The sequence below is a fragment of the Acomys minous genome, assembly GCF_964271855.1.
Source record: "Acomys minous genome assembly, chromosome: 9".
Lineage (NCBI taxonomy): Eukaryota > Metazoa > Chordata > Mammalia > Rodentia > Muridae > Acomys > Acomys minous.
In genome coordinates, this window is record NC_140490.1 from 63,790,448 (window position 1) to 63,802,573 (window position 12,126).

The 12,126-nt window shown below is 41.9% G+C and overlaps 1 protein-coding gene across 1 annotated transcript in view; it reads left to right on the forward strand.

Annotated features, from left to right (window-relative positions):
• CDKAL1 (CDKAL1 threonylcarbamoyladenosine tRNA methylthiotransferase) overlaps positions 1-12,126 on the forward strand; it is a 543,702-nt gene that overhangs the window by 412,301 nt on the left and 119,275 nt on the right. The window contains exon 13 of the mRNA XM_084796106.1: positions 2,959-3,021. Coding sequence (XP_084652232.1) covers positions 2,959-3,021 — 63 coding nt within the window. The remainder of the gene's footprint in view (positions 1-2,958; positions 3,022-12,126) is intronic.

A 12,126-nucleotide genomic window follows, 5' to 3' on the forward strand; every position in this document is an offset into this window, starting at 1 on the left:
CCAATTATTTACCGCTCTCCAGAGCCAAAATTACAAGCCTTTGCCATTATGCCTGGCTTTTTACCATGTTTTTTGAAATTGAACTGAGGTCCTCACGTTTTCATGGTCACTATGTTGCTGACTGAGCTATCTCTCCAGCCCTCTACAAAACTTACTTATAAGAACAGGAGTTAGTCTGAATTGCCCTGGGAACCATAACTTACCAACCCCTTTTCTGCATGCCAGAAAAGGCTGTGTTGGCTGTGTAAAGGACTTCAGAGGCAGAATACCCAGGACATCCACATAGCTCTGGTGATGCCTTTAGTTTTTATGTTCACAGCCAGGACTCCACTGTATGTGTGTGTAATTAATTTGCTGTCAGAAATAGAGTGTTATTTCCCTCCTGGGGTTTTTTTTTTTTGAGGGGGTGGATCTACATAGCATTATTTAATTACCTCCTTCCTCCCCCAAATCGCTTGAAGTAGCTTATGACAAAAGGTATGAATAGGGCTGCGGGGTTTGACTCAGTGGAAGAACATACATTTAACTTGCGTGAAGTACTAGTGCACCCCCCAAAAATAAAATAAAAATAAAGAAAAGTAAAATGAAAGAGCATCTGCCAGCTCAAGCTGGTAAGAGTCATTCATGAGGCTGTGCAGCCTTCGTGCACTTCCTAAGGTGATTATTGGTGTGTTTCCTGTCTTATCTTCACCAGCATAGTTTCCTTTGGTGGAAAAATGCCCCAATGTGTTACACCAAGTCTCCTACAGAAGGAAGTGTTAGTATTTGTCATTTTTCTTTGGACTGAAGTATAGCCAAGAACAATTGCACCAACTAAGTGGGTGGAAAGGAAGGAAAGAGAAAAGCATAAGCTGATGAAAACTCTGGTGAACCAGTGACTGTTCCAGATAGACTCCAGGGCTCATAGGACTCAAGTTTCATTAACCGAGGGAACCGGTTCCTGTTTCCTTAAGGACAGACACATCTTTGCTGTGCAGGCCACGAGAAGCAGGAGTTCTGTCGCTTACTGGGATAGCTGGAAGCTCTGCTTGAGAGGGAGCAGAGCAGGTGGGAACCTCAGCAGGAAAAGATGCCCTTCAGTGGGCGTCAGGATGCGCCAAGGCCGACTGATTGAGGATGCTGCCATGAGATGTTCTTCTCAAGACAGTTTTCACAACTATGAGTGTGTCTAAAGGACTTTCATCTGTGACCCTAATTATGGTCAGATCCTGGCAGTCAGGGGGTGTGTAGTGGATGTGCCCATGAAGACTCTGACGTTCCTGCCTCTCTAGCCTCATGGGTAACTGGCACGGATTCACTCAAACAGAAGCAGCCCAGCTACTTGTTAGTTGGATATTAGGGACAATATAGGTCGCTTTCACGACAGAATTGTAAGATGTTATAGAGGCTGATTCCATGATGGACAAGAGAAATATAATGAATTCTTCAATAAGCAGAGAAAGTATTCCTTGTCTATTCTAAAAAGCACTTAATCCATTTTGTAAGTTTAGGAAAGTCTAACCTAAATGGAGGAGAAGTGCCCTTCTTAAGCTATGATCTCTCCCTCACCCCTGGTGGAAGGGCAAATTGGAAGGAATCGTATGAGATGGGGTGCAATTTGAACATACCAACTCAGAGGCATACATATAATTTGATCCGGAACCCAGTGGGCACAATTTATTTCTTAAAACAATACAAGGTTTCAGGCTTATAGAAATGTTTGTGCAAAGATTGTCATTGTCTGGGAAAGTACACCTTCAGCCCCAGGCCTCACAGGAGAAGAACAAGTGCCAGGCTAGCCTTGGGTATGCACTGATGCCCGGCCTCAACAAGTACGCAAACCAGAAAATGATTGGCAGAAAACATTTGGATTTCTAAAGCTTTGGGGTTTGAGAGTGCCTAATGAGGGAATATCCAGCACAGCATGGGAGTTTGACGAGGACAAAGTATGAAGTAGAAAGCAAGTGTCACAAGACTCTAGACCAGCCTCCTACCTTTGACAATGATAACCTCATCAATGTATGTGTGTTATATGTACACACACTTGTGCACAAAATTGATACGGAAATGTATAAGCATACAGTAGCTAGCAAACAAGCTAGCTGTGATAGCAGAACTCCATATTTATCCTCGTCACGGCCTGGGGAGCAAGCTTGAGAGTTCCTGCATAGACTCTGGGTTTAGGCTGAGAAGAGCACCTCATTAGAAGTGAAGGGCCTTGTCTCTTCCTAGTTGCCTAGGAGGCTTATGATAGTTACATGCTTCTCTGCCTCAAGTATATAATTGATTCATGAAGCCATTATTTGTTGAGTGCATACTGTGTATAGGACACATCATGCTGGGCACCAGGCTGTAGAGCAGTTTCATAATGAAGGTGTCCCCCAACCCCAGCTGCAGGCTCAAGCACACAGACTCAAGATGTTTCAGGCAACCTGGTATAGCAGTGTCACTCAAGTAGATGCTAGTGCTTGCAGCGCAGTTGGTAGCATTAAAACAGAGTAGAAAAGACCCCAAATGTGTACTGAGGTTTTCCCCTCACTTTAGTTTCTAGTTGTGTATTTGGAAATAGTTTGAGATGATAATTAACTTTAATTACAAAACCTAATAGGACAGCAGTTGTCAACCTATGGGTCATGACTCCTTTGACAAAACTCTGTCTCCAAAAATATTTATGTTAAGCTTCATAACAGTAGCAAAATTATAGTTATAAAGTAGCAACAAAATATTTTTGTGGATGGGGTCACTACAAATGAAGAACTATATTAAAGGTCACTCTAGAAAGGTTGAGAACTACTGTTCTAGGAAGAGGTAGCCTGCCTGCTACATGACAGTTGACCTTATATAACTATCAGTTGGCTGGTGTCCACTTACACCAAAAAATTGTCTATCTATAGGTAGATAGAAAAATACACATATACACATACATGTATTTTTTTTTGCTACCTGTCAACTCATATATTTATGGTTTTTCTTCCACAGAAAAAGCAAAGGACAAAAGATCTTTCTCGAGTGTTTCATTCCTACAATCCATATGATCACAAGGTAAGAGAAGCATGTGACTGTGTGTTTGTGATTAGGGTGTCTGATGATATCCCTGCTCTGACCCGGCAGGGGAGTGCCTCGCTGTGATGCCTCCCAGACCTAGATTTTCCTAAGCGGATAGCACAGGTTTCATAGTATGTATGAGGTGAGTTTGAAATCATTACCAGTTACATTTATGTTCCTCCTTTAAAATGTCTTATAAATAAAACTGAAATGTCTATTTCTGAACTGAACTGCCTGCATGTTTTTCAAGTTACAGTACAGTCACAGGGGCTAGAGCTGCGGATGCTCTTACCAGCGTGCACACAGCCCCGGGCTCACATCCAGCTCTGCCCCAAGCCAAACAAAGTCCAGCTACACATCATCAGTGAAGGGACAGGTTGTGCAGTTCCTGTGTTTTCTGGAGAAGGAGGAAATGCTATAGTGAGTAAATGAGGCCTTGGAATTGGTGGAGACAGGTGAATCCTTTACTATTTAATCTTGAGTCTCCATGTTCTGACACTTACTGTGCTAAACAAGTAATGTGTACAAGAAGCAGCAGAAGACTACCAAGGCAGAAGACCAAGGTATAAGGCCTCCTGTGCTCCCTCCAGTTACTTAGTAAAGGACCAAGCCATTTCCGTTCAGTTTATGCCCAAACTTCCCACCCCATTCACATGAAGAACTTCCAGGTATATTTTTACCTATAAGCATTTTCCCACATAGTTATAAAAGATTAAGGACTACTTTAAGAAGTACAAAACTCACAGGAGTTGGAGCAATGTCTCTAGATTAAGAGTATTGGTTGCTCTTCTAGAAAACTCTGGTCCAATTTCCCTGTGCTCACATAGCAGCTCAGAAACATCTATATCTCCTATCCCAGGATGTCTGGAGCCCTCGTCTCACCTCCACAGGCACTGCACACATGCAGACAAAATGTTCATACACCTAAAATAACATATATATATATACACACACACACACACACACACATACATACACACACACACATATATTTCAAAAAATCATATGCTTGGGGCTAGTATTAGAACTCCTAATACTTTACATCTGCCTGGTAAAACACCTCAAAGGCTTTCTGAGGTTTGTATGAAATCTCTATCCCAATAAACTTGTTACTTTGAAGTAATTTCAGACGCAAACAAACAAACAAACAAAATATCACACTGTTGAAACGCTACTATAAATTTGAGTCTTTACCTATGAACTTGTAGGCAGACATGGTAGAAAGTTTTCAATCAGCCAAAATAACTAACATAAGAATTCCATTCCTCAGTTGAGAATAGAGCGATGTCTAGACACAAGAGACAGAACGAATGTGCCAGCAGTTGATATAACTTCAGAGAACTTAGAGTTTCTAGTATGTAGCAAAGAATTAATTGACTTTAGCACCAGAACATTTTAACAGAAGTGTTTATGCTTTGTGGAGATGTGTGATACTAAAAACTATTGTTTCATGGTAATGCTTTCCAAGCTTAGTCTGCAGAAAGGAGGGATTCAGTTAGAAGAGACTGGGGCCAGTAACATCTGGAAGTGCAGTGGGAAGGGGACATAATAGTCATGTGACAGCACTGGCCCAAGGCATGCTGAACTGCTAACTGCTGTGGTTGCCTCCCTTGCATGAGACCATTTAATTAGCACAAGTGCACTAATGACCATTTAACAACAATTTTTAAAAAGCTTTGACAAAACAACGGTTTTGCTTGAGTTGTCTGAATTTTTCCCTATTTCCATCATTTTAAAAATTCACAGAGGAGGGAAATTCCTTTATTCTTTTTATTAGAATGCTTAATGGAGCCATCTTAGCTTCCTCTTCATATCCTTTGTGGCATTGTATCAAAGTCACCTCAGACGATTTTGGCTTCATCTTGTGAGGACTTCATTCCCCTACAAATTAGTCATTGGCAGTGAAGGATTGAATAGAAATGCTAGATGGAATTCCTTTTGATCTTTGCTCTCAGATTGGTAGTAAATTATTACAAGGAGCTAGCCTGCTCAATGAGTGATTTTGAGCCTATAAAAGTTGGTATGTTGGCATTGTCTTGTATTCTGTATGTTTATAGAAAAGGAGAGGGAGTTGTAGGCAGCTCCAGGGCCCCTTAGTAGCTCCTCTCACCTTTCTAAGCTCCATGTGGGCCAATCTTGACCAAGCTACTTTGACTTCATCATTGATTGGAGTGCTCCCAAAGCCTAGACCCATAGGAAGACAGGAGCATGTACTACCTTCTCAGTTCTTAGAGAGTGCTTCTCCCCCTGCTGTGGAGAGATGATTAGAGTTGTGCTTCGTACTGCTTTGCCATTTTACTTGTCCAGTTACAGTCAGGCAAGTCAGTTTTCTAGGTGGATAAGTTTGAGTATAAAATGTTTTACAAGATGTGGTTAAAGTTGATTCAAGCATATTATCTTCAATGAGATGTCTGTAGTGATCTTTAGAAAAATAGACATGTGTATTGTAAATGAAAGCTTACATAATATAAAACATCGCTTGTCTGAAAACTACTTTAAAATTTTTTCAAGAAGGAATGGCTGTGGTGCGTGAAGTAACGCTGGACCATGTGTTGACAATCATGGAACCTGAGTGACGGCTTTATGGGGACTCATTCTTCTGTGTGTTTTTCTATGTGATTGAAACTTTCCATAATGCTAGAGACGGTAGAGTAAAATAAATGTATCCCTGGGCTTGAGAGTGAATGTTCTCATGGTCTTCTCTCTTTGGCTGTGCTTGCAATGTTAATTTTCCTTGATGTCCTTGTATGCCAGAGAAGGAGAACTCAGCATTTCAGTGGCTTTGGTATGCTGAGTGAGCTCAGAAATGGAGCTGCTGTGCTTCAGTTGGCGTCATTTCCTGGGATTTCATTCCAAATTACAGTGGGTCAGTGAAATGATTGCCTTGTCCACTGCTAAGTGCTAGAACAGTTGTCATTACAAAGAGTAGTTCGTGTTCCAGCCTTGTCCCAGTGAGTCAGGTGTCTTTGCTCTACTGTCACCCTGCCCCCTCACCACAGCCAGGCCAGCTCCTCCTAAGCCCGGACACAGGAAAGTCACCAGGTTATACAAACATGCTGTTTCCCTGAGGCCGGGTCATTTTGTAATCACACCCTAAGGCTTTCCTGTAGGTGGCAAATCGTCACACGGTTTTCTCTTAAATGCTATTACAGAAAGCAAACAAAGCTGAACAGCAAGGTGTGCGCCTGAATAGATGTTGGGAAACATTTCTTAACTCAAAAGTGTGGCTGGGAGCATGGAGAGCTTCATTTCATACCGTCACCTCTCCATATTTAAAAAATTGTTACCAAGAATTTTTATAATAATAACTTTTTAAAAAGACCATATAAACATATTTGACCAATGCATATTTTCTTTTATCCATTTTAATTGAAGGGACCATCAGGAAAGGCAGCCCAAAATAGCAAAAAATCTGGTTATATTTTATCCATTTTGCCCTCTGCTGTTTTCATAACTAAAGCTCATGGTTTCTGAAAACAGCATACTAATGTCCAGGAGAAGCTACCCACCTGCAGGCCTTCCAGGGCACACAGTGTCAACCCAGAATTGAGTTTCCCCTTTCTGTAAATCTCAGGAAGGTTAGGGCAGGATATAATTAGAGTACTCCTATTAAAAGCATGCCACCCAACATGTGTGCTGTGTATTGATCCTGAAGAAAATACTGTGCACATAAAAGATGCATCTTTCTTTTTGTATTTCTTTTTCTTGTTAGATTTTATCAGAATTTATGTGTTCAGGGGAAATCTAGGATTATTAGCTGAACACAGATGTTTATGATCTGCTAATGTAAAAAATTTGCTACACAATATGAAGCTGCTTTGAAGGGAAAAGTTAGAAAACCCTGTGCAGGTCTGCAGCAACTTTTAACATTTGCAATGCTGAGTAAATTCTAACCCAGGTAATCTGAGTGAATTAGCCTGTGTTCCCACTATGTCCCCACTTGAATTCTTTCTAGTGGCTCGTCATTGTCATACTCTCTAGGTTTTGTGAGGCCTGCCTCGTCCTTCCTTTATCAGCTAGCTGTGTTAAGAATTTGTCTATCTATGTAGACATAAGCTAATGGGCATGCTTCAGAAAAAAAATCAGTATACATCTGCATTTGTTATAGTGGGATTTGTTGTTGTTGTTGTCTTTTGGTGATGGCTATTATTCTAATATATATCTCAACAAGTTGCAAACAAATTCATGTGTCTCAGGAAATGGCTGTGTATAACTGCATTTGACAACGTCACCTCTAAATAGAATGAGAATGAAAGCCAGTGCTTGCTTCAGCACAAGATCTTGCTTACGCAGTGATCTGGCTAACCCAAAATATAGCTGAGAGAGAGCCAGCCTGGCCCAGACGGCTCAGAGGACTGCTGCGCCCCCTCCCTGCACCTCGGTTTACCTTCAGTTCCTCAGCCACCAACAGTCTGTCCTTTTGTGTAAATCCACGATTACCCATATGCATGCCTGCTTGCCCAAACCACACAGTCAGCCGCCCCGATAGCAATTAAGAAGAAGGTGGTTACTGCTTCAACAGTCCAGAGCTCTAGGAAGAAGTGGCAGCCTACGAGCCAAAGAAATAGTGGGCTGTAACGGCTGGACCTCTGAAAGAGTAGCTGCTCAGGACCACTTAATTTAGACCCTAAGACCCAGGTACCCTAATGCATTTTAACAACCCCAGGGTTAATCATTAGGATTAGTATACAGAATGAAACACATGTTTTGTTTAAAAACAGTAGAGTTGTATATATTCTACTTTTAGAGCATTGGTGTTTAGGGGGAAGTGTACACATCTTAGAAACTTTCAGGAATAGCTCATTCTTAGAAGATGTTTGAGTGATGAAGTATCACCACAGAGAGACGGAGAATGTGAGCGGTTAGGTGAGGGACAGCAAGTGTGAACGAGCGTAATAGCTGAAGCATGTTGATCATCAGGGCCCGCACTAATTGTTTATAAGTAAATACTGTAAAACATATGAATGTTTTTTAATTATTGTGTTTTCATTTTAAAGATTGCTTGAGCAGTGATAGATAGCACAGTTGGTAAAATGGTTGCTGTGCAAGCATCAGGACCTGAGTTCAGTCCCCAAAACCCAGGTTAAAAAACTAGGTGTGATAGCGCACACTTTTAATCCCAGGGCTTGGGCTCATTGGCCTATCAACTAGCCTATTTGTGACCTCTAGGCCAGTGAGAGACCAGGGCTCAAAAATAAATAAAGGTAGACAGCTCTTGAATGACAGCTAAAGTTGAGCTCTGACGTCCAACAAGCACATACACCCATGTGCACATGTACCACGCATAGATGCACCCATATAAATGTGTGTATGAGCACACATATACACAAATGGGAAGGTTGTTCAAGGGACTCAGTAGCTTAGTAGTACAGTGTTTTCCTAGTATACAGAAAGCCCTTAGCTCACTCCTGGTACTATGGCTGCTCCCTTACCACAATCCACACACACATACATCCTAAAAAATAAAGATTACTCTAAACATAACACGGGATAATTGTAATGATGTATTAGGACATTTTATTTGCGTGTCAGTGCATACATGTTTTCATGTGCATGGGTACATGTGTGACTGTTCAGACATGCATGCACATGTGTGTACAAGCCAAAGTTGATCGCGTCTTCCTGGTAACTCTCCATTTTTTGTATTGGAACAGAATCTCTCACTGATCCCAAAGCTGGCCAATTCCGGCTAGTCTGGCTAGCCAGCTCATTTGGGGATTCATGATGTCTGTATTTCAGGCAGTCACATCACCACATCTGCCTAGCTTTACCTCGATTCTGACTCTAGCCCTGACACTTGCATGGAAGGCACTTTCTCCATTGAGCCCAGTCCAAGCACATTTTTATATTATTATTTGCTATATGTGTATGTATGTTTCACTTGCATGTATGTTTCTGTATTATATGCACACAGTGACTGTGGAAGCCAGAAGAGGGCATTTGATTTCTGGAACTAAATTTATAGATAGTATAATCTATAGATTTATAGATATACATGAGAGCCACCATGTAGGTTCTGGGAATTGAACCCAGTAGAACAACCAGAGCTCTCAACCGCTGAGCAATTTCTTATGACACACCAGCATCTTTTTAAATTGTAATGCCAACTATGTAAAAAGAGTTTATTTCAATAATGCACACTTCCTAAGACTACTTTGAGAACTGCTTATACAAACATGTCTGGGAACCTTATCTACCAGTGCTCTGTAAAAGTTTGTATTCTAAAAATGTGAGGTGAAATGTCATGAGCTCTGCTTTAATCAGAAGTATACAGGAGAGATCTGCATCAACAGTCTGGGACTGTACTACTGTCCTTTCTTTTCTAAGAGGTTAGGCGTCTTGGTGACATCAGTTTCATAAGTACTTGCATCATACTTGTATGCAAAATGTAGTCTCATCTCAGAAGCAGTATATTGATGTCTGAGAACCAGATTGGGTAGAGATGCAAAGCAACAAACGTCCTTTCACCTGGCTCTGGTACCTAGCTCCTGCTGTTTGAGGAATGAGGGCTGCCTCCTGCAATCTGGAGGCAGCCACTATGTTGTCAAGCCCTCATTCCCCCTCCCCCACACCCCTACATAACACAGCATCCAAGTGCTGTGAGCTATGCTTCCAGAGAGAGATGGGATTTGGATCCCTGCCTGCTGGCCCTACAGAGCCTCAAGCTATCTGCTGTCTGGAAATAGCAAATTCAGTTTTTAATTGATCCGGCACTCTATGGTAGCCAGATTTCTCATGGCATGTGCAGATAAAGAAACAAGTTATTGATCTGGCATGTTGATGCCGTGCTTAAAACAGTTCTGTAGCAGATTGCCCAAAGTCATTTGTGCATGTGACTCTACTTTCCATCTTTGGCAAAGACAAAAAAAAATGCTTTATAAGTAATTTTGAGGATGTTGCTAAATATCAGGAGATTTTGAATAAATGTCTAACTGATGGCATTTCCTTGCTGTTACAGTGACACACATCCTAAAGTCACACTCACATGGTGGCTACAAAATACAGGGATGTGAAACTTCAAGAAAAGATTAAATTCATTGCCTCAGTCCCTCTGTAAAGACAAGCAAGTGACCCAGCCTCAAAAGTGAAGCACACATGAGCAGCTCTTTGACTACAAAACTGCTTCCATTTATTCAAATGCCTTCCTTCCAGAGATGGCCATGTGTTTGTCACCATGGCTGCAGTTGTAGCTCAGCTGTTTTCTGCTTTCATGGAGTGTCTCCTCTATGCTAGCCTAATCCAAAAGCTCTGGCCTCCTTTTAACTGCATCACACTTAAGTAGCAGGGATATTATACGTATTTATTTTCTTTTAAATGTGATAGGAACATTAAAGATATTTTACATCGTAGTCTAGTTAGTTTTGCTACTGTAGCTGCAGGGGTGAGTAGATAAAAGCAGTGCACAGGGCACTGATCTTCCTGCTGTTAAAATGTTGCACCCTGTGACCCACAGGTCCCAGAATTCTGCTCTACCGGTTAGCCTGAGAATTTATGATGGAAATAAAAGCCAAACAGATCTTTATTATGGCCGCGGGTTAGAATAAAGCAACCATTAAAAGCCTACCATGTAGCTGGAACTTCTCTCCGAGCTTTGCATACACATAACATATTCAGTCGTCAATACTAGCTCTTGAAAGTAAGTGCCCTTGAACCAGTGGGATGGCTGGGGATGGAGTGGGGGGTGCTTGCTGCATAAGCCAGACAGCTGGAGTTCAATGCCCAGAACCCATATAAAGGTGGAAAGAGAGAACTGACTCCAACAAGCTGTCCTTTGATATCCACATACATTTGGGATATATGTGCCTACATAGATTACACTCACTACACACGATTCATGAGAGATAGATAGATAGATAGATAGATAGATAGATAGATAGATAGATAGATACTTAAAGTTAAGGTTAGGCTTCTTGTACCCTGTCCCAGCCATGAGGAACCTGAAACACAGAGGGGCTAAGTAACTTTTGTAGGCCAGACTATGCCTTTTACCCCTGGAACAAAGAACTGGAAATTGACAGTAACCATTGTTTTGAGAAGAGGTAGATTAGCAAACACAACTTACACTCAGGGCTAAAGTGGACCTTTTTACCTTCTCTCTCCTTAACCCCAATTACAGTCTACAGTTCATGGAGGTATGAGCAGGAATAAGAGACGGAACAATTTTCCAGCCTGTTTAATTCAAAATCATCCTGGGTATAAGCTGGGTGTTGGGCCCAGTGTGTTACAGAAGCTAGCCAAGGCCTCTTGGCCACTGCTGGCCATCCAGCTCCCCACAGTGTATTGCCCATTTCACTCCCTTCTCTGGCTCTCCTCATGGGGCCTATGGAGATCAAGGGACGCACAGGAGCTGTCCAAACAGAGAAATGTGCTGAGCAAGAGCTGAAGATCCTAACTAAGGACTGACTATGGCTGAGGGGAGTCATGATACATATGGCTTGGAAGTAACAGCAGGGCAGGGGAAGGGCAGAGAAAAAGACTGCCCTGTCCTTTACACACTTCAGTGAGGTTCTGTTGACAAAGAATTGTAAATAGAAATACTTCCGTGGGCCAACAATTGGTTCTCTTGATTTGTGTGAGATGACGACGTCTCAATTACATGTGGAGGACTGGTTAAGTGAATGAGAACGCTGCCTTCTGTCGAGGGTGGTGATAAAGTTTTGCATATGAGAGAAAGTAGAAGTTCACCTGCCTATTCAGATCCAGCCAATGGACTATTCTGCACAGCTGTGTGGAGAGTGGGGACTGACTCTGACATGAGCTCTGGTGCCCCTTATTTGACCACCTCCCCTTGGTGGGGAGGCCTGGTGGCACTCAGAGGAAGGGGAAGTAGGCTATCTGGATGAGACCTGATAGGCTGTGACCATATGGTGGAGGAGGAGGTCCCCTTCTGCCACAGGTCTAATGAAGGGGAATAGGGTGAAAGAGGAAGGGAAGTGGGGGGAAAAAGTGAGGGGAAAACAATTGGGATGTAATCTTAATAAATTATTTAAAAATAAATTTTAAAAAGTTCACTTGATGATTTCCTTTTATAGGTATTCCAAAGGAGGATTAGTAATAGAGGAAAAGCAAAGTTTATAATCAAAGCATTTCTTAAGTCCTAGT